This window comes from Trachemys scripta, chromosome 1 (assembly GCF_013100865.1).
Source record: "Trachemys scripta elegans isolate TJP31775 chromosome 1, CAS_Tse_1.0, whole genome shotgun sequence".
Classification (NCBI taxonomy): Eukaryota; Metazoa; Chordata; order Testudines; family Emydidae; genus Trachemys; species Trachemys scripta.
The window spans coordinates 300,011,430-300,038,244 of NC_048298.1; the positions used below are offsets into that span (position 1 = coordinate 300,011,430).

The 26,815-nt window shown below is 43.1% G+C and overlaps 1 protein-coding gene across 4 annotated transcripts; it reads right to left on the bottom strand.

Moving 5' to 3' along the window:
• USPL1 (ubiquitin specific peptidase like 1) lies at nt 1–26,815 on the bottom strand. 4 transcript variants are annotated; one of them, XM_034758676.1, is made up of 10 exons: nt 26,685–26,790; nt 26,356–26,446; nt 21,837–21,976; nt 18,207–18,335; nt 15,458–16,112; nt 7,637–7,723; nt 5,901–6,030; nt 4,864–4,989; nt 4,003–4,163; nt 1–2,046 (listed from the first exon to the last, which is right to left on the bottom strand). In XM_034758676.1, the coding sequence occupies exons 3-10, from the start codon at nt 21,855–21,857 to the stop codon at nt 86–88; spliced, it is 3,270 nt and encodes a 1,089-aa protein (XP_034614567.1). In that variant the 5' UTR covers nt 21,858–21,976; nt 26,356–26,446; nt 26,685–26,790; the 3' UTR covers nt 1–85. The 4 variants fall into 4 exon arrangements, with proteins under 4 accessions (XP_034614567.1, XP_034614568.1, XP_034614566.1 ...); XM_034758677.1 differs by lacking the exon at nt 21,837–21,976 and having other exon boundaries at nt 26,685–26,815; XM_034758675.1 differs by lacking the exons at nt 26,356–26,446; nt 26,685–26,790 and adding an exon at nt 18,874–19,038.

The window sequence follows — 26,815 nt, forward strand, 5'->3', positions numbered from 1 at the left end:
TAGTTTGAAAATATAATTTAATAGTACTTTGTATGAAAGCTGATATACAAAATTCTCAAATGTTAAAAACAAATATTACAACAATTCAACAAGTTTCAAAGAGAGTTTCATCAAAATGAGGTAAATCTATGTCACCTGCTATTGAGTTCAACATTGCAGAGGAGAACAGGTCTTCAAGAATATCTTCCTTTGTGGGACTTTCAAAGGAAAGTCTTTTCAAGCAGGATTTGTTCATTAGTGAGTCTGTATGACCTTCATACTTGCTTTCTTTTACAGGACTGTAATAATTATGGTCTTCGCTTGCCACAGTGACGCATGTGAGGTTGGTTCTCTCGCTATGCACTGGTGCTGCAGCATTGCTATCCACCATTTCCAAATATCTACACTCATCTTCATCTTTTGGAAGCTCCGAAGAAGCAACAATCGAAGTAGGAGACAATAAGTCTGCTAAAAACTCTGCATTACTCTGGCTACTGCATAGTGACATATTGGAGTTTGTACTATACACAGATTCACTATCTGCAACATCAATCTGATACTGCAGTTCCTTCAATAAGTTCTGTACTGATTCACTTTCATCATGAGATCCAAATTGTAAGATATCTTCTACATCTCTATTTGGAGAGCTTCCATTACACATCTGAGTTTTTGCCAGCCTATCAAGTGAAGCCAACTTGTTCTTTTTAGCCTTCAGTTTTTTAAGCAGTTTTAAACGAAGTTTGTGAGTTTGGGCATTTGATTCTTTATCTTTCACATCAGATTTGTGATTTCCATTTTCCCCATGGCTAGGTTTGGAATTAAAGATGGGGGTGTTGGGCTGAATTACTGTACTCCAGGTGCCCAATGAGCTTCCAGACTTATTCAAAGTTGGACCATCAACTACAGGGTTTACTGCAGGTAGACGAGCATGTACAGAAGGACCAGTGATGTTTGTTAACAAAGGAGGAAGATTTCCACCTTGACAAACAGCTGATTTAGGCGCCCCCTCAGTAGTTGTAGTTTTGCTTGTACCTTTGGCTTGAAAGCCACCAAAATTCGCTGCCCCCTTAGTAGGGAGATGCAAGTCAGTAGCTCTTAGTAAAGGATTTTTGTAACTTTTCTTATGATGGGCTGAGGCACTTGAAGGCATGAAGGTATTATGCTTGCTTAATAACCCCTTTACCCAACTTCCTATAAATCCTCTCCTTTGATCTTTATGCAAAGACTTGGAGGAATTATTTGTAGCAGACAAAGTTGCAGCTTGAGAGTCTGCTCTAATTTTGCTTGTGTTTCTGGTGTTAGAGGATTTCTGCATAACATTCTCCATTAATGGTAATTTCTTATTCTGCAAGAGTTCTGGATTTAACAGGATATTCTCAGTGTTGACTGGGCTAGCTTTGGTCTCTGCCTCTTGAGCGTGTGATGGCGTGGATGAGTCATTACAATGGTTTGTGGGAACGGCAGATGTAGTATGCGCTAGGTTTAACGGTCCTAGATGTAAGGAAATACAGGCATTTTCAGATGGTGTGCCCATGTTGCTGGAGGTAGTCGGACTGCAAACATCTTCTGTACATGGAGTTTGATCTGAACAAGCTGACCCCTGCTCTTTCAGCAAGCCTGTTTCAGCAATTAAGTTATTTCCCACTATCTGTCCGTTGTCCAGTGGTTTACCTTCAGAATCAACTTGAATTTCTACCAGTGTCAGAGTTATAATATCATCATCTGCCAAATTTTCTAAGCCAGAAAGCAAGCTATTTTCATTCTCTCTGGCCACTTTTTGTTGTTCATTAGCAGGAATGCCCACAATCTCCTTTTCGTAACATACTGTAGTTATTTTGTCTACCGCATTATCACTATCACAATGTAACACTAGAGAAGAACTTGACTGTACATCATTAAGAGGAAGATTTTCAGATTTTACACTTTGGACCTTTGAGCAAATTTTATCTGGCACTTGGGATGCTTTCCTTTCCCAGATGACAATGTGAATCTCTGAAACAGGAACTTCAAATCTCTCACGTTTTTCACAATATGGACCTTTGATGTCATCGCATTCAAGCCAAGTTTCTGAAAAATAAAAAATGAATAGTTTAGAGGCTCAAAGATGCACCATGGCCATTGAAACTCAGAAACTTCTTTTTGGGTCTCAAAACACCCACTTTATGTGACAATGCTACATACACTCTGGTGAACAAAGTTGATTTCTTTGTTCCATCACTTTTCCCAAAGAAAAGTTAGGGGTCTTTCACTCTGTAACTAGGCCACTTGCAGCAACAGAATTCACTATTAGGTCCTAGTAACATGACTAAGATGGAAAGTAACTCCTTTTCCTTAGCCACACTGATGCTCTTGGCCTAGATAGTGATACTGACATCCTGTTTGAGAATATCTGGACAGACCTGACATACAGACCTCTCTCATTAAGAGTTAATTTGGGGAATTATTTTTCATAAAGATATGGGGAAGGGGCTTAAGGGAGAAACTGATCATATTGATAATTCCCTCCCAACCATCCCAACAGTTACAAAATGATTACAATGTTGTTTTTAGTACGGATTCTAAAGAGATACACGCTAGGTGTAATGTGTTACATAGTGTACACAGCAAAAACTGTGCACAGGCTAGCTGGTTTGAATCCAGCTAGCGTGGATAACAGCAGCACTGGAGACAGCACAACATGAGTTTCAGGATGGGCTAGTGAGCAGAGTATGTACCCAGGGGCTATGCCAGACTTGTACAACCTGCACTGAAGTATACACTGAGCTGCCTTCATCATTACTGTTACCCACACTAGCTGGATTCAAGCTAGCTTAGGTAGGCTAGCCTGTGGACAGCTTTTGTTGTGTAGGCATATCCTACATTTATTGACTGTTAGTGGGATGTTTCTCATCCTCTCTTTTCTTCATGCAACTCTGGCAGTTCAATTTAAGTAGACAATTTTTCAGCTGACCAGGATGTTTTGATTAAAATGGTGATCGCTTCTCTCTCCTTCCTCCGTGGAAGCAGGTTTCCATAAAGACCAAAATAATCTCAACTATTTTTTCTCTGAATTTTGGGAGTTCCTTCTGGGTTGTACTCTATAGTTCAACAAATCAGAACAGCAACTTACTAGTTACTCTTAAAAGAATTGCAAAATTCAGGAGGAGGAAGAAACTGAGCATTGACAGCACTGCGAGTCCCATGGGAACTTGCTTTTCCCATGAAGAGACATCTGGTATCTGTAATGGTAGCTTGCCCCTTAAGGGCTGGAGGCCTAGGGCAGCCAACCTTGATTACTGAAGGAGCCACACCTGGGAGAGATCATGCGACTGCCCTATAAAAAGCAGAAGGGGGAAGCTCAGGAAGCTGCATCAGACTATAGCAAGTGAAAGGCTTCGGCATTGAAGACCCTGACACTGAGGAAGTTGAGAAGTCAGAGCCAGGAAAAGCCTGGGAATGACTGCTGACTGAGGACCCACCTCTGGGAAGGAGAGCGGGGGACTCCCTACCTAAGACAGGGGAAAGACACTCAACTGGGGTGAGCCTGGAGGACCAGTGTGTACCCAGAGGACTGAATATATTTAACCTCCAGAAGGGAAGTGTTTGGGTTGTGTTTTGAGTTTGAGGAACCAATGAGAGAAATTAAGGCAGGGCACCTGCATAGCAAACTCTTGTCAGAAGGGGGCGTTCAGGAGGCAGCCAACCCTACTACAATACCCATGTAATCTGAATGCCCAAAAGAACTAACAGCGTGCCCAGATTATGTTTCTTGTAATTTTACCAAAGTTTGATGAGAAAATGATCATGTCCAATTGTCTTTTTCCAATGAAGTTATCAGTAAGCATGGCAGCAAATTACTGAGTTAGTCAAATCAGTTTTTTTAAAAAAGACCAAAGAATGTAAATATATTTGCAAACATTTAATACCTAATTTAGATTATACACAAAAGAAAACCTTAAGATAGTACAGTGATCATTATAACCCCAAAATTAGTAACAGAGGCAGCTTTATCTATGATGAGGATAATAAAGTTGTAATAGTTACCATCAGGATTCAAAACCCAGGTTTTGAAGTGTTTTGGATCTTGTTGATACTGAATAACAGCTGTTATTTGGTAGAAATCTCCTTCAAATTGAAACGAATAGTTCTTCAGCTTGTTATGTGGTAAGCCTTCTACGAAATGTATCATCAATATTGAGGGTACTCTATGATAAAGATACAAAGCATCTTATTGGAATAAAACAGTGACTCAAGGTATTAATGAAATCAAACAATGCATTTTGAGAATGGTAGTTATCTCAGTGCATTACTGTTCTACTGCTGTTTATTAATCTAAGATTGCTTTACAAATTATACACAAATGGCTGGGAGCACACAGGAACAGGGCACTCCAATTTTAATACATAATTCCACTTTGAAATAAGCTTTTAGTGAAATAGAGGTGTCATCTTATAGCTTAATTTGCTATGGGGGAAAACATATAAAGAAAATGGTTTTTTGGGACAAAGACAGAATAATAAGACAGTTCTGACAAACCTGGAAGGCTGACAACCACAATTCAGACTAAAACATTGAACATTATAAGGTGGTAGTTTTATCATCCCTCAATACCAGATGCTCTGGAAAGACTGATATTCAGTGTTGGGCTTTACAACTTGGCTCAAATGAAATGTCTGCTTAGTGCGTTAAGCTGAACAAAAATACTCCACGTATATTAAAGATTTTTAACAACAACATCCCGGAGAATTTTCAGAATCATCTCAAAGCTGGGTACTTAAACATTTAGTGGAAACTTGCTGAACGTGTCAAAAAAGGTGACAGAATGTTGACATTAAGTTTATCATGGGTAGATTTAAACACTAATGCTCTATTTTAGATTCAAGATCTCAAGTGGTTCAAACTTACTTTTCCAAAATCATTTTTCTTCTTTGAGATTTATCATTACAATTATTACATGGAGCAATATGAATAGCGTTAAGCGGGTGCCAGTCAGGGATTATATTTGTAAATGTTGTTAGTGTCTTTCTACACCTGGAAGGAAGAAAAAATAAAATTCGATCAGTTGTCTACCTGACATACTCAAAAAAAAAAAAAAAAAAAAAAGGTACAGTACTAGCATTTACCAGAAAGAGAGGTGGCAAATTAACAGGCTACATGCAATGTCCACTTACACCTGGCACAATCCCACTGACATCCCTGGCACTGCAGTGGCTTAATATAAACTGAATTTGCCTCAATCTGCTAATCCATATCAGTCATCTTTTATACAGACTATAATAAAATGGAACAATGTATTTTCTGCCATTCATCTGTTCGCCACTTTGAATGTCAATTTTTTATACTCAAATGAAACATGGCTTTAAAGAAATTCCTGAACGTGTTTTTACAGCGCCATTCAGGAGACTCTGACGTGTAACACTAAATACAATTGCCATTTAGATGACCTGGAGGAACCTCACCACACCTGCCTTCTAACATTTTAAAACACCAAGGAGTAGAGGACACTTTCACATTTTCCAATTATGTGAATAAGGATCAGATTTACATTTCTGACTTTATGCAATTTAGATGAATTTATTCTATTTAACCCTGAAAGACATACCTATGTATGGGTCATGTCTGGCATGCTATTCATTAGAGCAGCAGCAACGTGTGTGACTTACAGTGGTCAACATCAAAAAGTCAGCCTTTGACAACAGAATCACCAGTTATTTCTCTTTTTTTACACATAGGATACTATTGTGTCATTAGCCATTATACCATACACCACCTGGAAACTATTGACAAATGCTGGCTCTTTAAAATGGTGACCAAATAACTTCACCATCACAACTCTTCCTCGCCTACCAAATGTACACACTTTGTGCACAACAGTGGTTTGAAGAAAATTAAGTGAAGACTGAAAGTACAATAATACATGTAAATAAATGTAAAAACCTAACCTGTCTTGGTGGCTGTAGCCACAATGTAAACATTCAAACACCCATGAAAAAGAATGCAGGAAAAGTGTCTCGACTTGGGGATCCTTTCGTAAAAGCAGAGGGAACGCAAATACTGGACTTTCCTTCTTCCCTTCAAAGAAAAAAAAAAAAAAAAAAAAAAGAGAATGTTTGCAACTACACAAAAAAAGAGGGAAGACAGAATTATACCTCAGAATGCTACGTCAACTTGCAAGGCTATAATCTCATCCCCACAGTAAATGAGATATGACTGGAATAACTTCATGGGTACAGCTATGGTTACCAAAAGAATAATACACCTCCTTAAACTTTAAACTCTGAAAAACATGGAGATCAGCTGAATGGAGAAAAATGAGAATCTGCACAAGTCTGAATTATGCTCTTCACATGTGACATGCCGCCTTAACTCTGAATTTTATTTCCAATATTATGAAAAAATAATGAACATATGCAATTGTTGACCATTTGCCAATTTAAGCCAAGTTGCTGCAAGCACTTTCCAGAGAACAGGAGGCTGTCAAGCCACACAAAGCCTAGAATGGGGAGAACTTTGCTGCTCTGCCTGCTTTCTGCTGCAGAGCATCCTAAAGAGCATTCATCAACAGTTCTGTGCAACTGGAGAGCCAGGGGAAAGGATCTAGCCGACTCTAGGCACAAGCTGTTCTGCTGTAGCTGTGGATCTCAGGAAACATAAGCTTTCCTAAAACCATTGCAGCTCTATTTTTTGCAGTAAATTACTTTTACTATGTTCCCATGTCTTACAGAGAGTTCCATGCGCTACCACCAGATCTCCCAGGGACCCTAGGTTATCCAAGTATCTGTTCTCATATTTTAATCTGCTTGTTTAAATTTATGTGCCCGTCTTGTATCACAGCACCTGTATTTGTCATCCTCATCACACGTCTTCCCCACTCCATTTCTTTCCAGTGTTTTTTCCAGTCAAAAGCTCTAAAATTACTGTAACTAAAATATCAGAGGAAAAAGATTTCGCTGCTTCTCAGCGTGGTTACTTGGTGAATTTGACAGTACTATGTATAGTCAGTTTCAGTGCTTTTTTGATAGTCTGCTGCACTTTCTGTCTCAAGCACTAATAGAATTACCATTCCCAATCAGCGGCAGTCATTGTCATTAAGTATAATTAACCCTACAGAAAGTCCCTGGAGGCCATCCCACTTAAGCAGAGTACATTGCAGAATGACAACCGCCCACTCCCAATGAAAAAGCACTCTTAAGATCTTGAAGTTATAATCTTTTCCTACAGATATACAAGTATTAATGTTATATACTATTCTCACTTTTCCCCCCACTGCCTAAAAATAACATTTGTAGGAACTTAGGAAGTGTTTACACAAAGATCTCCCCCACTCCCCAAAGATGCATAAGTGTTCTAGTCATACAAGAAGCAGGCTTTTGCCTTTTGCAAATTAAATTTCTGCTGCCCTTTGCATAACCAGAAGTGTTTTTCATCTCTGCATGCACTTTGCGGAATGATTCCTGTGGGCCTGTAGGTATAGGCACTATAGGAAAGAAGGGAACAGAGACAAGATACCAAACACACTCCATCACTTAGTGAGCAGCTGAAAGATACTAACAATTAACTACATCAACAAGTTGGTTGTATTGACTTTCTTATGGAATGCATTTTAAGTATTGACATCAGCAATCTTTGCATTTATAGAACTGGAAAATAAAGACTAAATCCCTTAGTAATTACTTACCCAATTCACACTTAAGCAGGGGTTGAAGTTGAGCAAATATCGTATTTCTGATTTCATTCAGATGCGACTCAGCTTTTGGAAGAACATCTAAAAAAATCAGCAAAAAAAATCTAATTCATATTATATACCAAATACGCAAATCAATTATCTGCAAACCAAGGCATTTTCTATTAACATTTGTTTACCCACAACATTTGAATGACACTTAACAGTTAAAGTTCTTTCACATAGGTGATTTGCAAAATTTACATCAGAATATGTAAAGCTAACTAACAACTTAAAGGAATCAAATTTCTACTATGATCTACTCAATGGAATATTTTAAATTCACCCGGTCTATAACGTGTAAATATGTAAATTCATGTGTAATCTAAATAATCAAGCAAAAAACAATGTCAAGATTAAGGCTATGTCTACACTAGCACTTTTGTCCATATAATTTACATTGCTTGGGGTGTGAAAAACAAAACAAACACCCCTCTGAGCAACGTAAGTTACACCAGCAGAAGCGCCGTGTGGACAGCGCTACGTCAGCAGGAGATGCTCAGTTTACCATAAAACAATGAAGACATTTTAATGCTCGTGTCCTCAGATTAAGTGGTAGATTTCTTGAAGAACATGGTTTTCAAAAATTTTTTTTTTTGAAACTCAGATTTTTTGTAGGTTCTCAAAATTAATTCTGTACTCCAAGTGCTTCAAATTTGAGAAGGGCATGCTATATTTGTTATATAGAACAAATTCTGCTTTGAGTGCAAAACAGAACTCAACCTTAACTTTGGAGTCAAGACCAAAGCCTCCATAATTAAAGTGAGGACTTCAAACAGCCTTAGAAACTATTTCTTCATTAAAATCTTTATACACATAAATATATAGCTAAACTGAAATATAGCTAAAGTCCTTCCCCTCCCCCGCCCCAATGCTCCAGGCACTTCTGACAGATCTTTAAAAACAATCAATAAAAAGTAATAGATATAGCTTCCCTTCTCCACTAAAGCTAAAGTAAATGGATGGGTTTTGCCATGACCAACATGTTCAAGTTATTACAGACATGGGAGCAGGGGAGACAGTAAATTCAGAGCCAAGGACCCCTCCTGGGGTGGAAGAAGAGGAGAAGATGTTGGCTGGACATTCCTTCTTTTAAACCAAGGGGGCTCCTACTCTAATACTTCCCTGCAAATTAAGTAGTATCACACATGTAGAGAGTATCTAAAGTAGGCAGGTCTCTCATGTTATCAGACTTCATAGGTGAACACCAACCAACACTTAAGATGTCCACCCAGAAACCAATAAGCAATCAACGTAATCCTGGTGATTTCAGTGCAATTAGTGTATGATTTTTCATCTCAGATAAACAGGTATTAATACAAAATCATTAATGTTGTTTCATTCTTTCAAGCAATTTCTCTCAAAACTACAGTACTAAGTTTTTCCTGGGTTGTCTTTTTGACAAAGATTGTGTGTCAATAACTGTTTTCCATTTTAACTACAGGGTCCATGAAAGGGTTGACAGGCTAAGTTATTTCTGGCCTGATTAGAAATAATCAGGCATTACAATCTTTCTCAGGACCACCTACCAAAAGGCAGATTTTGGCCAGTTTCAGCTCTGCATTAGTTCCCTGCAGGAACATCTTTTTCTTTGGTGCAGACTGCCCTTGCTTGTTTCCCACTAGCTGATGACTTTTTCATTAGTTGCTCACCAGGGATAGGAAAGAAAGTCCCTGCTAATTTACAACTTCTTAAGCTGAATCAAGAACTCACAAAATGCTTAAGGCCATACTACTAGTATTGCATGACAGGCCAACTGTTCATTTATACTGCAATATAAGCCATATTAGAATCCAACTTTTTGGAGGTGAAGAGCTAGTACCTAATCTCAATATGCTAACCAGGAAAAAAAACAAGACTCAGATTTACATCAACGATGCACCGTTCACTTTCTGCTCTTACTATGATGAAGTAATCCACAAGTGAAATCTTAACTCTAAGAGCTTGTCTCCACTTATCAGGAGATCAAGATGTGGCGATAAATCCACTGGGGGTCAATTTAGCAGGTCTAGTGAAGACCTGCTAAAATCAACCGCCAATCGCTCTCCCATCGGCCCAGCGTGATGTAGACACCGCAATAGTCGACCTAAGTCGACACCAGCTATGTTATTAACGTAGCTGGAGTTGCATAACGTAGGTCAATTTAGCCCTGTAGTGTAGGCCTGCCCCGAGGAGATGTCTACACTACAAGTGCTACAGCAGCAGCTTTGCCACTGTAGACACTTACTCCAGTGACCACGGGTGCCGACTTTCCAATGTGCTGGGGGGTGCTCAACCCCTGGCTTTGCCCTAGGGCCCAGGCCCCACCCCACCACTTCCCACCCCATTCCGCCCTCTCCCCCGGATGCGCCGCGTCCTCATTTCCTCCCCCCCAGAGCTGCCTACATGCTGCAAAATAGCTGATCGTGGCGGGCGGGAGGCAGGGGGAGATTTGTTAAGGTTTATCTGCTGTGCCAAGTTTCAAGAATGCTTACATGGATCAGTCATACCATTTTACTTTTATAAGGCTTTTTAGCATACAGTGTTTTCAAGTTTCATTTTCAATATGTTTACAGGCTTTTCACATGAACACTGTTCCTTTATTACCAGGGTTGACATCAAAATCAAATACATCAGAAGGCTAATATTAACACCAAATTTGCTGTAAGTGAATGTTTACAAGTATCCTGGTCATACCATGCCTCTTTTTTCAGTGAATCCCTTGGTTGGCCAGGTGTGTTCTCTGTGTTAACAGCTATCGGGCAAATCTTCCCCCTCCCTTGTCATCCAGGTAGATTGTATCAACCCAGACACTAACTTTCAAATTTTCACCTGCTACCAATTTCAAGGCTGGACACTCATTCTTCCCCTCAGCAGGACTGGGTCCTGCCTTTCTCCTAGAGGGTTGAAAACGGAACCTCCCTAGCCAGCAAAGGATTCCTGTAAGCAGGTGTGTTCACCAACTGCAGCCTCTGTGCTAGGGACATCTACACACACACACTCTCCTGCATGCTTGCTTGTGGATCCACCAGCAGCTTAGAGTCTGGACTCTTTAAAACAGAGATACCAAACAAATCCCAAGTGTCTAAGGGTGAGTTTGCCTGCAGTTCCCTGCATCCTTTTGGGTTCAGCCATAAAGCTGTTCTGCTCTGAAAAACCAGTAACCAATCTTTCCTCAGACCCTGAGGCCTTGGCTACACTGGCAATTCACAGTGCTGCACTTGCTGCGCTCAGGAGTGTGAAAAAACACCCCCCCGAGCGCAGCGCTGTAAAACACAGTGCTGCCGCGAGTGTAGTCGCGCCGCCAGCGCTGCGAGAGCTCTCTCGTGGTGCTACAAGTACTCCACCTCTCCGAATAGAGGGGGAATAGTGAGTGTAGCCAAGGCCTGAGTTACAGACAAACTCAAAGAATCAGCATGGAGAACACGCTGGCCAAGCCCAGCCATTTTTCTAACAATTTTTTCCCCCATCTGAACCTTCTCTAGGCTAGCCACACTGGATCTTTCTAAAGTAAGGTCAGTGGATTTATATCCCTCAGAAAGACTCTCTGGCAGTTAGGAACTGAAACAAGTCTCCCAAAGAAACTGTTGCTTTCTCTATACAATGATTCACCTTGAGTTACTCAATCAAATCACTTCCACACCCATCAGTTACAGAAAACTGCTTGCAAAGATTTCTCTCTTCAGTAATCTTTCTAAGGGCTAGTCTACACTGCCAATGCTAAAGCGCTGCCGTGGCTGTGTGATCGGGGCACAGCGCTCCCAGAAAAACAAAAACAAACAAAAAAAACCCCATCTCAACAAGGGTCCCAGCACTGGGGCACCGTTTACACTGCGCTTGGGCAGGGGGGGAGGGAGTTCACACCCCTGAGCCAGAAAGTTGCAGTGCTGTTAATTGCCAGTGTAGACAAGCCCTCAGCACAATCCATCTTTTATCTGCTCTACAAAAGCATTGCTCTGTGGAGCCACAACAAACTCCTTCTGAGTTTTGCTTACACCCAGAATCAACTTTGGCACATTAGAGGATTTTCACATAACTCCCTTTCAGACAAGTGGCTAAACTCCATGGTTGGAGAGAGACTTTCCCTCTGCAGCTTTCCTCACCGGCAATATGCAGGTTATCCCACACAAGCTTAGGAACACTTTCTTTTTGGGTTTCAGTTAATCTAGAATCACCTCTGGGACAACTGAAATATCCTCAGCCATCACAGGCTGAGAGGCACCTTCTGTCTGCTCCACAAATGAAGGACTGGAGGTACATTCTCCTTCATTAGGCACATTACTATTTGCAATGTCAGTGTTCTCCACACTGGTAACAGGTAAGGTATAGGGATACTCATGTTCCACTAACCTTGCCTTCCCAAACTGCTGATTAGACAAAGCCATCAGCTCACAAGGCTGCCTATGCTCATCTAAACTTTCTTTGCCTTTCTCTCCCTTATCCCAGCACCCATGGCAGTTTGCAGACAAATACTGGGAGAGCGGGGCGCTTCCTTAACAGGCTGGTTGCCACTCCCAATGGACAGACAATTGGAGACAGTTTCTCCCTTAACAGATAAACCACTGTTTTCCACAAGCAGTGGCTCATCATACTGAGCTACTTTAAGCAAAACACTTCTACTTGGTTCAGGCTTTACTTCTACAAACTTCAGTTGCCAGCAATCCATCAACCACCAAAAATCTACCCTCACCTTCCTCAATCAGGGTTTCAAACTGACCATCAACATTAATCTGCTCTAAAGAAATGGTTTTCTGAGCTTCTTTCTGCACTTCATCTAATCCCAAACTCACTCCTGAGATATTAGACAGATATTCAGAAATTTCTTCCCCATATAAACTGCTTTTCTGACTGGACAAACTGCTATTTTCCACAATCCCCAAGGCTAGAGAGACTCTCTTCCTTGTTATAGCATACCTAGTTACATACAACTGCTTAGAGTCATATACCCCCTCTTCACAAATCTCCCTGTTAGTTACAGATGATAGTGGATTTACCTTCAGACTTTCCCTGGGACTGGGTTATGACATTACCCTGATTAAACAGTTACCACATCATTATTAAATATACCAACATCATTAGAAACTGGCCTTTCAGTATGTTACAGTTTCTGCTGTTCTTTTATCACTTCAATTTGGAGTTTAAGTCTGACAACTTCAGTCTCAGCTTGCAGCAGCTCCATTCGCCTCCTTGAGATTCTCTCTCTCCAGCTCACCTGGCTCTCTCCTTGGCTTCTTTTTTCAGCTGGGCCAAGGCTTGCTTCTCTTGCATCTCAAGTTCTACCATTTCTCTCTCATGCTGAAGATGCTAGCTCTCTCTCGGCTTGCAGTTTTGATTGTGGATCACTCATTGTGACTAACTTAAAACTCAGAGTGTTAAAGGTTAAAATTCCAATTTTGGAATAGTGTGGGGTTCTGATCCAAAACACAAATGATCTGGTTCTGTGGATCCTGGCCAGACTAAGCCAACATGACCCGATGATGCCTGGGGCAGCCCTCACTGGAAATGCCAAGGTCAGGGTAGGCTGCAAAAGGGAGAGTGGATACTCCTAAGACTGGTAGGTTTCAGAGTAACAGCCGTGTTAGTCTGTATCCGCAAAAAGAAGAACAGGAGTACTTGTGGCACCTTAGAGACTAACAAATTTATTAGAGCATAAGCTTTCGTGGACTACAGCCCACTTCTTCGAAAGCTTATGCTCTAATAAATTTGTTAGTCTCTAAGGTGCCACAAGTACTCCTGTTCTTCTTTTTAAGACTGGTAGGTAACACTGAAGTTAAACGCCCCGACCAATCACAAACTGTGCTTCTGATCCTCCACACTGGTTATCAAGAAAAGAAATCACATAGCCCTCTTATTGCATTCCAGTTCTCTGGCTCCCAATCAGCACCTAGGTCCAGTATAGTGAGAAGTTAACAGATTCAAAAATTTTATTAAGATTATGTTAAAAAAAATAGTGAACAGAGTTTGAGCATAGAAGTTTCTGGTTATCAGGGAATAACATACAGATTATCGAGGGTGAAAAGTTTGGTTTAAGATAAGGTGGCATGAAAAATACATAATCTGCAATATCCCCGATTGGGAGTAAAAGCTTGATGGGTCAAAGTACAGACATTGAGATATGAGGGTATGAAGTTCATAAAGTGGCTATGTTCAGGTGTGGATTATAATGAGTGGATATGATGAGGAGGATGGATTGACCCTCATTTGGTGAGATTTAATGTTCAGGGAGTTTATGGTTCCAGTTTATATGATCCAACGGAGGAGGTCACTTGGTCCCTTTCTCATAGTGGGAGAACGATGTCACTCTGGCTCACGCCTTCTGGTACTGTCGGTGGCCGGTGATGTGCTCAATGTAGATGTCCCTGGACCATCGGATGGCATCCGAGACCATGAGGCGCCACATGAGACGTGCGTAGCGTCGACCAATCCCGCAGGACTGCGGCACACGCTCATTGCAGGGATCCCAGGCAACCAAGGCTCCGACAATCAGGGCGCCCATCTGCACCTCATAGCCCTTTGCTCTCAGGGTGGCATACTTTTCCAACTTACGAGCTCGGGCTTCGCGAAATGCCGGGGTTTTAAACCCTGCTCACATATACAAAAATGTTCTTCTGACCCCAAAGTGTCAGCCACATTACCAGGTCAGTATAGGTTTGGATCTTATCCAAAATACCACACTGCCAGCCAATCCTTTAGTGCCTAAAACTAAAGGTTTATTATAAAGAAAAAAGAAGATAAGAGATGTTAAATGGTAAAGCAGTCACATACATACAAAGACTTCAAAGTCCTTATATCAGGTTCCTAGCAGTATTGGTGAGTTTGAAAGTCACTCTGGAATACATCTACAGCTTGGATTGGTCATTCAGTCCTTTGTTCAGAGCTTCAGTTTGCAGCAAAGTTCCTCCAGAGATAAGAAGTGGGATTGAAGACAAAATAGAGAAGATGCAGCTGCCTTTGATAGTCTTCTGCCATGCAGCTTGTGCTTCCTTTGTTTCAAACACAAGCGCCCAGCACATGGCTTGGAAGCCTTTTCTGTCCATAGGAATGCCCATGCATGCCTTGCTAAGTCATGGGGTGTATCCCTTGCCTTCTCTCAATGGGTCAGTTGTATAGCTGATGGTCCTTAATGGGCCATTAAGCAGGCTAGGCAATGCTGATGCCGAACTGTCTGGGGGTGTCACCCAGAAGCATAGCACAAATTTAAAATACATACATATCTATAATTCATAATACAAAAGGTGATACAAACATTAACAAGATTATATGTGGCAAATTATAACTTTTTTCAGATCTTACATGGCATATCTGGCATAACTCATTGCAATTTTTCAATATTGGTTTCATAATATCCTAAAGTGTCCCCAGATTTCATACAGCACCACAGCGAGGTTGATGGAAGAACTCCTCCATCAACATAGCTGCACTGACACGGAGAGAGATGGACCTAACTAAAATCACACAGGGCATGAAATTATTCACAGCCCTGAGCGATGTAGCCAAGATGACCTAACTTTGAGGTGCAGACCAGGCCTCAAATATCTGCTTTTAGAGATGGTGCATATTCACCCTTACATAATGTGCAGAGATGCCATTGCATAATTTCACTAGTTACTGAGGACCAAGAAAATTTCATCTTTATCTTGAATTCTATAACAATTGCAGCTCACCCGTGGCAATCTTGAAATAGAAAGGAATGAAAACTTCTGCTTACACTATTAAATTCCTCTGCATACTTGTATCAATATTCCTGTACATTCAAACTATTTTGAAATAAAAAGAAATAGTGACAAAGTTACTCACCTTTTAGCTTATTTGTTTGGCAGGCATTCAAGAGTGCAGTCGCTTGGTTATATTTTGTAAACAGCCTCTGGATTACAGATTCTTCAGTGCAAGCTTCAGTCACAGCAATCCTTAAAGTTTTTAAGTGTACCAGTGCTGACAGAATACAGTCTAACCAACATAGAGCATATATGTTCCTCCACTGAAGACACAAATGCCCCATGAACAATGAAGGTTTATTTTCTGCATGCAAGATTTCAGATTTTATTGAACCAAGTTCAGAATTTGGCAAAAGTTCTGTTTTGGAATTAGAGTCAGGACTTTCTTGTGCACCACCAACAGTAACAGCAGTTGCCAAGTCCACATTATGCTCCAGAGACTCAGTCGTCCTATTATGTTTCTGCTGATCATCCTGTGATAAATCAGGTAGGCATGGCTGGGCCACAGATAAATTATATCCATTACACTTGAGAACAAGATCAGTATTTAAAGTGTGCTCAGCATCTATCAAATTGTTGTTAGTCCTAGCTTGTTTTGAACATGATTCAATGGGGGAAGCTGTAGGACTGATTTCAAAAATTTTCCTTTTTCTCTGAGTACACCGAGTTTGATGATTTTCTGAATCAGCAGGAATTATTATGCTGTTTAATGGTTTATAGCCCAGAGGGTAGATGCACTGAAGGGAAGAAAGAAGAGAACAGTGATGGCTATAAAGTATTTCTGGGTGAAAAATTTGGAAGTTAATACAAACAGTGCAGTTCAAATAGAAGAGAATATTTGTATATTGACACATTATTAAAAATCATAGAAACCCAATATATGCATTAAGGACTAGAAGTGCATTTTGTCTGATAGCGCTCTTATAGAGTGATTGCGTACTAACAGGAGGTAACTTGATTAATGGAAATAACCAATATAAGACTCTCCATTATCCCTAGTTCTCTTCATTTCACCCTCTTCCCCACAGACCTCATAATATTCCCAGGAAAGGATCCCATCTCCTATATCCCAGCTAATTCATAAGGAGAAGAACTCTATTCCTGCAGACCTTCAGAAGCTGAAAAATTACTCTCAAGCCCTTTGCTCTTCCAGTCCCATCTTATGGGTATTTAAAAAGAAAACCAGAATTTACAACTTTAATGTGAAATTATATCTGAGGGTACATTAAATTAACTTATGGGTAACTAGGGTTACCATTCGTCCGGATTTGCCCGGACATGTCCTCCTTTTTGTGCTAAAAATAGCGTCCGGGGGGAATTTGTAAATCACTCAAAATGTCCGGGATTTCCCCCCTCCCCGGCAGAGCAGAGCGAGCGGCTGGGAGGGCTGCAGGAAAGTCACGGGCTGGACTCCGGAGCAGCTGTAGAGGAGCTCCTCCCCTCCCCCCCCCCGCATTCTGAGCCGGCAGCTCCTCCTCCCCTGCCGCCCAGTGTCCCGGTCCGGCAGCACTGTGCAGGGCCAGGGACCGGGTTGTGTGTTGTGCTGGGGAGCGCAGCCACGTGTCCGGCTCGCACAGAGCCCAACACCCTGTTCTGAGCAGCAGGGTAAGGGGGCCAGGGGGCAGGAGAAGGGGCAGGGAGGTTCTGGAGGGGGCAGTCAAGAAACAGGGGGGGGGTCGGGAGTTCAGGAGGGGGCTTTTTGGGGGGAGTGGAGAAAGTTTTGGGCAGTCAGGGTACAGGGGGTAGGGATCTGGGGGGCAGTTAGGGGACAAGGAACAGGGAGTCTTAGGTAGGGGATGGGGTTCTGGAGGGCAGTTAGGAGCAGGGGTCCCAGGAGGGGGCAGTCAGGGGACAAGGAGCGGGGGGGTGGGGGGCTGGGAGTTCTGGGGGGGAGCTGTCAGGGGGCAGGAGTGGGGAGAGGGATCGGAGCAGTCAGGGGACAGGGAGCAGAGGGGTTTAGATGGGTTGGGAGTTCTGGGGGGGGGGCTGTCAGGGGGTGGGGAGTGGTTGGATGGGGCGTGGGAGTCCCAGGGGTCTGTCTGGGGGTGGCGGTGTGGATAAGGGTTGGGGCAGTCAGGGGACAAGAGGCAGGGAAGCTTAGATAGGGGGTGGAGTCCTGGGGGGCAGTTAGGGGCAGGGGTCCCAGGAGGGGGCAGTCAGGGGACAAGGAACGGGGGGAGGGTTGGGGGTTCTGGGGGGGCGGGAAGTGGGAGGGGCAGGGGCGGGGCTCCTCCCGTCCTCTTTTTTGCTTGCTGAAATATGGTAACCCTATGGGTAACAATCCTCACAAGATCACTGTAGCTTGTGAAGGAACAAAAACCACCCCCACCCCCACAACTCCAACCATACCCAACTATTAAAAAGTAAGAATTCAGCTAAACTTAAAACAAAAATACTTGGAAGAATGCACATCTACAGTTTTCCAAATGATTTGCAATCCACCCCCTGCAGATACAAGCCTCCCATCTTCCCTCCTGTGTGTTGGAATACTGGAAATGTGGAACACAAAACAGCAGCTTTGTAATTTGTTTCATACATACATCTTTAGTACTAAATAGGATGCCTTGTCTCACAAAGTACCCTTTGCTCTTTTCATGCAATTCCTGTAGTTTCAAGAACTGTGCCTAGACAGTTAGTACATAAAGACATGCTAGCTCTGTCTAATCATATATGAATAATTGTGTAGCATATGAACTCACAGGGGCCTGATTCTGAGACGTATTGGGCTGTGGGCATCATTTGAAAGATAGCAAGTGCTCAGATTTAGAGGATGGGTTTGCTAAAAGAAAGGTCTATAGACAATCCAACAACATAGAAAAATTATATAATACCTGTGGATTTTCACAAAGGAAAATAGACTCTTGAAAACTAATGCGGTAAGTTCGTAAAGCTTGTATCTGGCCCTTCTCTTTACAGGCTGGGCAGCACTCATCTGACGTTACTTCAGCAGAATTACAGTTCTAAAAAATAAAGTGCATACAATAATATGCTGTTCCTAAAAAGTAAGGTATAAATGACAGCACTGAAAAACAATTGTTTTTTTCATAATGCAGAAGCTATGTATTTAAAAGTTAAACTTGATGGTTTAGGATTTGATCATAGCAAATAAAATATACAGAGGAGATGGAGAGTTCTAAATTAGTTTTTCTCCTGGCTATCATTTTAAGTAAAAGTTTTCATAAGGCATTTTGTGTTAAAAGCTTATGTATTGAAATGGTGCTCATTTTATTTGCACTGAACAAAAAGTTATTCACTGTCAGTGAATATAAACTCTGAACTCTCAGACAAATCACAGATCAAATGCTTTTGAAAATAATGCCAGTAAACAAGTTCAATGAGATAAATGTATTTAAAACAGAACAATCTTTCGCCATTGCTATAAGATTTCCGTGGAAAAATAATTTTGTAAATTAATTTGTAAAATTAAGACCAATTTAAAATCTCTCAAAAATAGAGAAAAATGAACTTTGCACACATGAAAAATAAGTTTCAACTGACTTTTCCCGAATACCCCACCATGTGGAGTGCAGATATCCCTATACCAGTCCCTTGTCCAATCACTTGCAAACCATTTCCAGTCTTCTGGGAATCCATCATGCTGTGCCATTGGCTAATTTATGTCACTTGTAACATTGTCAAGACCACTAAGGATTTTTCAAAACTCTGAAAAATAAGAAGCGAATACAAACAGTTAAATGAAAATTGTATTAATTTAAATTTAAAATCTGAATTAAGATTAAAGCATATTTTATATTTTCTTTGAGAATCATGGTGCTTTTCCTGATTAAGATGAACTGTTGTGGGTTTATAACTGAAACTGGAAAATAAAACAGCACCTAATTGTGATGTTCACATTCATTGCAAAATAGATGAATAATTTTAGGCCATGGTCCTGCAAGCTTCTCCATGTGGCTAACCCTGAGACCCATGCAGTGCCCTACTTATTTCAGAAGTGCAGTGCTCTGCCCAAACATAAGGGCCTGCCTACAGAGAGCAATTTGCAGGATCAGGTCCTAAGTGGGAAAGAAGGACTATTTTCTAAAGGTGCAGACTGACATCAGAATTAGCAGATGTAAAGAATTCACATTGCTGTCGCTCATCAAGCGAGGAGCATTAAAGATCTGCTACAGGTTTTCCATAATAAACTAAGAAGTTGCTCCTCCAAATGTGACTGTTTGCCTCCTAACTGCAGAAAGCAACTCTGAGGCCTGGTCCACACTAACCCCCCACTTCGGACTAAGGTACGCAAATTCAGCTACGTTAATAACGTAGCTGAATTCGAAGTACCTTAGTCCGAACTTACCGCGGGTCCAGACGCGGCAGGGAGGCTCCCCCGTCGATGCCGCGTACTCCTCTCGCCGAGCTGGAGTACCAGTGTCGACGGCGAGCACTTCCGGGATCGATTTATCGTGTCTAGACCAGACTGAGCGGCAGGGGGCTGGAAGGGATATGCCCTGTTCCACCCCCTTCCCCAAGATCCCGTCCCTACCTCTTCTCTGCCTCCTCTATGGAGCAGCGAGCATGCTGCCACTTGTCCCGCTCCCGCTGCAAGGGCCATCAGCAGGCAAGGATAGAAGGAGGGGCAGGAAAGCACCACACTGGGGGAAGAAGTGGGGGAGGGGCTGAGTGGGACTGGGGGCCAGGACCGCAGCAGGCAGCAGCATGCCACTCAAAATCGGCTTGTGTGCCGTGTTTGGCACACGTGACATAGGTTGCCAACCCCTGATCTAGCCCTTACGCTGACACATTTATGCAAAAAAATCACTTCATCCAGCAGTGAAATTCATCCGTATCTATGATGAAAGGTAGCAGAACACAGCAATTTAGACAAGGTCCCAGTACTGCACCCATAAAAGTTAACTAAAATTCCCTGCATTCAGTAGGTGCAGGACTAGACCAAATGTATACAAAATATCATATCCCTTTAAACTTTCCCTAAAACTTCAGGTAGGTGAAATACAACTACCTACTTTGGATTTTGTCCAGGTTAATGAGGTTAACACCCTCTCATATTCCAGGGCTATTTTTCTTTTTTAATGTCACATCTGAAACATGACATTCCAGCAGCACAGTGCCCCCCACAGCTACCATGCTGGGGCACTCATTTATTTCTGACTCCGAGGAAAAAGGTGCTACCTACTAAATCACCAACTCCACTTCCTGCAGCACCTAAGGGTTCTTTGGAGTTTCACCCAAATACCAATCCAGCCCCAAATCATTTAGCTTGTGAGGCGAAAGCTGTCAGGACCACTACTTAAAAAAAGTACAACTACAGACCATAAAAGCATTTATTCTCTATTTCAACTCCACAATAGCAGTTCTGAACACCACCACCATCAGTTATAGAAATTAAAGCATATGCATGTTGTGAAGAATGTTGGGATTAAAAATAAACAATGATCAGAAAAGTTTAAGAAATAACACATTGCTGGACTCACTCAAGGTAATATCTTAATGAATCAACAAGAGAGCAGCTCTGCTGGACTATCAAGCAAGCCAAGCTCTCAAACTCTCCATCCAATGTCATAATATTACCAAAGTACATGCTTTCACGGATTTATCATTGCTACATACAGGGGAAAAAAAAAGTCATGTCAGTAATTTTCAACTGTTTACCTCCCAAGATCAATATCAAAGCCTGGAAAAATGTTAAGCAGAGCATGTACACCAAGAAAAGCTTCCTGACTGGCTCAGAGATCTATAAATTATTTAGTCACACTCCCGACCGATAGCATTATCATCTTTCTAGAACGTCATCTTAAAAAACCCTCCAAACCTTGTAATTCTTATGAAATTCTTGACCAGACTGACAGACATCTAGATATTTCTGATTAAAGTTCAAAAATATGTATTACCACCTATTTTGGTTTGGTTTTCATCAATATTTACCCTTAGCTTAATAAATGTTGAAGTCTACCTCAGTGGAAGTCCTATTCTAATCAGTGTTCCACTTTCCTGAAAAAGCAAATTCAGGTTCAAAAGCTTCCTGTGTACCTCCTCATCCAGTACCATCACCCCTTTAAAAAAAAAACGCACTGAAATGCTGTTTTGTAATGTACATCACTCAAGCAAATCACAACAACCCATCTCCAGCAATGATACACTAAAATGTGCAACAAACAACATGGGCACACACACTTAAGAGTGGGTACAATATATTTTAACTACAAATATCCTTTTACGATGGGGCAGGTAGAGCAAACAAAGTGGGCTCTGCAATTTTTTTTTTTCTTCAAAGTGTGCAAAACAAAACAAAACAGTGTAACATCAGCAATGATATTGGAGTGGCCTCCTCATAAGATATTGGCAATTCCATGTGATAGGTTGATGTACTGGATAAAGATTGACTGCGGCTGACATGATGCACAGTGGAAAAGAATACTTGGAAATAGTTACACTTAATGTTGTCCTAGTCTCATCATCACCTCAATATCGCAAAGACATAACTAGAGGGCACCTACATGATGTATTTTCAGACTCATGAGGCCTCATTTTTAATCCCTGGTTCTCTTTTCTTTCCTGCTCAGCACCGGCACACACCACTTGCCAAACATGATACTAGAGCTATACCTAGCTCTTCCTACACTGATATAAGCAGACCCTGCATTTAAAAAAAAAAAAAAAAAAAAAAAGACAAGACACCAATAAGGAGAGAGACACACTTTAAAGACTTTTTTTTAAAAAAACAGTAATTCATAAGTCATAGTTTACATCTCAGTATATCTCAAATATATCTGCAAATAGCAACACAACCATTGTAAACTGAAATAAATATTTAAACACAAATATACTGTTTGCATTTTAAAACTATTGCCCGGATTCTTTGTTTTAGAAGCAAGACAAGTTTATTCTGCAATGTAGGATACTGAAGGTTAGTCTATACTACAGCGTTAAGCTGCCTTAGGTCAGTCTATGTCTACCTAATAATGTCAGTGTCTACACTAAAATGCTGCTTCCACCGAAGTAACCCATTACATCAAAATAACTCCACCTCCACAAGAGGAGTAGCGCTTAAGTCGATGTAGTTAGGGTGATGCAATGTCTGTGTAAACAATGCATTACTTACATCAGCTGGTGTACAGAGCCCCCCCCCAGCCCTGGTGCTGACAGCCTGAGCTGTCGGTGGGACAGGCTCACAGGTGTGAGCCGCTGACTCCTGGTGAGGGATGGGGCAGGGGGAGGATGACAACCTGAGCCCTATCACCACCCAGACTCTCCTCCGCACCAATCCCTCACCAGGAGGTGTCAGTCTTGGGATTCCACTCCCCCCCCCCCCCCCCCCCACCCCCCCCCGGGGGGGGGGCCGGTTGGGGCCCCCCCCCCCCCCCCCCCCCGGCAATCCCTTGACTGGGAGGTGGCAGCAGGGCTCCTGATGTCAGTCCCAGCGGTGGGAGCTCTCCCCCCAAGCCTCAGCAATGACGGTCTGAAGCCCCGCTGCCGTCTCCCAGTGACGGATTGCGGGGAGGAGAGCCCAAGCCTGGCCACCATCTGGGCTCTTCTCTCTCTCCCTCCCTCCTTCCTCCTGCCATCCCAAACTGGGAGGCAGCAGGGGGGCCTGGCTGCAGCTCCATTTCACAGCAGGGAGCCTACAAGCTGTGAAACTGACATTCTTGTTAGTTTCATGGCTGCTATTATTTCACATTTTGGTTCTGGCTGTCAGTCCTGAAGTCTGGGGGAGGGAGAAGCATGCTCCAGCTGCCAGCCTCACATGGGTCTAACAGCTGGGGATGTCAGCCCTGGGGTGGAGGGGGCCTCCTTCTGTGAGCCCCCCACAGGCTGACAGCTGGAGCCAGAGCCCAAATGTGTAATAGCAGCAGTGAAACTGACAAAAACGTCAATTTCACCGCTGTAGGCTCCCTGCTGTGAAAGGGAGCCCAGTGCTGGCTCAGTTTCAGCTGTCTGCATGGGGGCAGCTCACAGCTGTGAGTCCCATGCGTACAGCTGAGGTTGTCAGCCACAGGGCTGACTGGCTCCAGCTGTCTGTGTCCCACAATGCCCCACTTCAATCAGAGGAAGCACTCCTGGTGAGGACATGCACCACCAACAGAAGGAACAAGTGTGGACATGAACCATTGCTTTAATTACCGCAGTGGCTGTATGTCAACTCAAGTTGATTTAATTTTGTAGTGTAGACATGCTCTTAGTTGGAACGTTTCAGCCCCAGATCTACAAATTAAGAATCCCTTGCAGGCAAAGTACAAATCCTAGGCCAGGAATCTCCATCAAATATCCCAATGACCAGTTCATCGAATATCTGACATTCTCCTCTCTACTGTCTCAAGGTTAAAAGAATACAAAGAATAAATTTCCTGCAAATGATCTTGTTATTCTTCCTGTCCCCTCCCCCACTTTACTTTTAAAGTAATCTCCATTGGAAGGTATGGGTGAAAGGAGAGGTACAGAAAGAAAAGTAAAACCACAATTAAAGGCCCAGTGGAAAAAAATTCAACACTTATACTGACCATATTAACAACAAGGAGTCCGGTGGCACCTTAAAGGCTAACGGATATATTTGGGCATAAGCTTTCCTGGGTTAAAAAAAACTCACTTCAGATGCAACCAGACTCCTTGTTGTTTTTGTGGATACAGACTAACACGGCTACCCCCTGACACTGAACATATTATTAGTTATATATTCATTTTTTATGCAAAAGGAAACTGGATAATTCAATTTTCCCCCCTTTGCTTGGAACACACAAGAAATATTTATCGACTAACATATTATGATTTGAACAAACAATATTTTAAAACATGGTCACTTCAGGAACATAACCACAATTTACTTTAAGTGCAAAACGAATGAGACTGTTATTGTTGATATTGCATAAGGTACAACACAGGACCTGTCCTGTCCTGTATACACTACAGTTCAAATAGCCTGCCACAATAGAGATTCCTTCTAGGAAAAGGCAAACACAGGTCTTGATCCTGCAAGCTATTTTGTAGATTCACACAGATTTGGGGTGGCAGGGGGGTAGGGAACTGTAATGAACTGCAGTATAAACTGGTTCACAACACCATGCAATAGTCTAAGGGCTTGTCTACACTGGCAAGTTTTGTTGCCAAAAACTGCCATTTGGCAACAAAACAGCAAGAGCACACACAAGAGCACACACACTACAATGGAACTTTTGTGGCAAAAAACGTCCAGCTTTGGCGACAAAAAACTTCCACCCCTAGGAGAGACTTGTGTCTTTTCCCCTCCCTTTATTGTCGACAAAGAGCCAGTGCAGACACTGCTGATTGTTTTAGCGACAGAACTGGCTTCTTCCAGTATCCCACAATGCCTGCCCTGATGGCTCTGCTCAGTGTTTTGATCTCTGCTGCCCCGCAGGCATGCGCCCCTCCCCTTTCAAAGCTCCGGGAAGTATCTGTGTGCTGTTCCCTTTGGGGAACTAACAAAGAGCAAATCATGGGAATGCTCCTGTCCTGCGCTGCACTAGGAACAGAGCAGCCGGCAGACTGCTGCTGCAGGGGGAGGGGGAGAGACTGCTGTGCTGCTTTGCCATTCCTCAGCACGGAGAGCTCCCGGAGCTACTCATGATGCTGCTCTCAGCAGCTGAGGGGGCTGTGGGAGAGAATCCCAAGATGAGCAGCAATCAGCTCTTCCTTCCCACAACACTGCACTGTGGGATACATACTCACGGTGCATTGCTCAGCCAATGTGGACATGATCTGTCGACAGAGGGAGCAAGTGTGAACACCCCTGAGAGATTTTTGTTTTGTCAACTTTTGGGTGTCAACATAAGTTTTGTCAACAAAACTTGGTAGTGTAGACAAGCCCTAAGTGTGCCCAGAAGCTCCATCTACACTGCTAAAATTGCTTGTAACATGGGAAATTATGGGATTGTTAGGACAGGCAGGGACTGAGCCTTTTATTGCCACGTCATCTAGACCTGTTCCAAGCAGGATTAGTTCACGGTGGTAAAAACAGCCCAGTCTATACAACTCAACTGCAGCTGGACAGAACAAAGGTGGGTGATTTTGGAAAAGGGTTTAGTGCAGGCACCCCCATATTTTAGGACCCCAATCCAAGAGGTTAACAAAGAGCATCTGGACAATTCTAGCTAATGGGGTATCAAATACATTTTATGGCAAAACTGTTACGGTCAAGGTATTCTAGACTCTACCCCATCTACAACAGCCAGTGAGAGTGTGTTAGGCTGTGTCTACACTGCAAGCACTACAGCAGCACCGCTATAGCACAGATACTTGCTACAGCACCGGAAGGGGTTATTCTGTTGCTGTTGTAAATCCACCCCCTCCTCCCCCCAGAGGTAGTAGTTAGATTGACTCTGTCAACGTAGTGGTGTCTATAGTCTGGCTGGGGTCAACTTAACTGTCTTTCAGGGAATGTGAATTTTTCACACCCTTGAGCAACATAGCTAGATTGGCCTAGATTTTAAGTACAGACCACTCCTTAGAAACTGATTTAGATGGGATTATGTTGAACAAGTTCCCTGACTTGACTTCTAGCCCAGTGTAGACTTGTCCAGAGACATGGGAAGGATTCTAGGGGAAAAGCATAATGTTGTAAACTGATGAGAACATAACCGAGCCTTTACACATTAATGACAAAAACTACTAGCACCAGGATTAAACACTGTTTTAGTTGACACAGTTTGAACGGTAAAAGCAAGACCCTGAATGTGACATGGCTATTGACAAGAAATATGCAGTCGGCATCTGAAAACACACAGAAGTAAATAGTCACATTTCAGCACTACCCTATATAGCATTGGTCTCCTGGAGCTAGGGCTGGTAATGAGCCGAAATGAGTTTATACTGGCACCAGGATAGATGCTGTAACCCAAGGCAGAGTTCCCACGCCTTCAGCAAGCCCCAGCCTGGCTCGGGAAACTTTCCCAGAGGAGGCGCACGAGACAAGATCGGTATTTGCGGCAGGTCCCAACCTAGCAGCCGATCTCCCCCCACAGGGGGCTGTGACCTCGGGGAGGCCCGGCAGCGGCTCCAGCTCACCTGCTCACGCCAGCGCAGCGGGTCTCGGCTTTTCCCCTTCAGCGGGCGCGGCCCGCCCCGCACTCCGCGTGGCCGCCGGCGCCCATGGGGTCTGCAACCAAAGACAAGCCTTGCCCTGAGCGGCTGAGAGGCAGGGCCCCACCCCGGCGCGCGGGCGCGAGGCCGGGCAGACCCGGCTCACCCCAGGCCGCGCGGAGCCTGGCCGCACTCAAACGCGCGGGGCAGTTCCGGCAGCTGGCGCGGGCCCGGCCCCTCAGCCCCGCCCCGGGACCAGGCGCACGTGGGCCCTACGCGGCTCCGTGGGGGGGTTGCTCGCGCCCCTCACTTACCGGCCGCTACAGAGCAAGGCCCCGGTAGCCCCGCCCCCTACAACGTCCAGTCGCGTTCCCGGCCTAGGCCGGCCTGTGCGATTGCGCAGCTTCCAGCACGTGGGAAGCAGCGGCCCCTGGGGAGCGAGGGG

Excerpts from the sequence above, each read along its gene's own strand:
- USPL1 (XM_034758675.1), bottom strand. The coding sequence starts at position 18,972 with ATGATGGATTCCCAGAAGACTGGAAATGGTTTGCAAGTGATTGGACAA. Across the intron at positions 7,724-15,457 it reads CCAAACAAATAAGCTAAAAG|ATGTTCTTCCAAAAGCTGAG; the intron begins GTGAGTAACTTT and ends TGATTTTTTTAG. Across the intron at positions 6,031-7,636 it reads CCTGCTTAAGTGTGAATTGG|GGAAGAAGGAAAGTCCAGTA; the intron begins GTAAGTAATTAC and ends TTTTCTTTGAAG.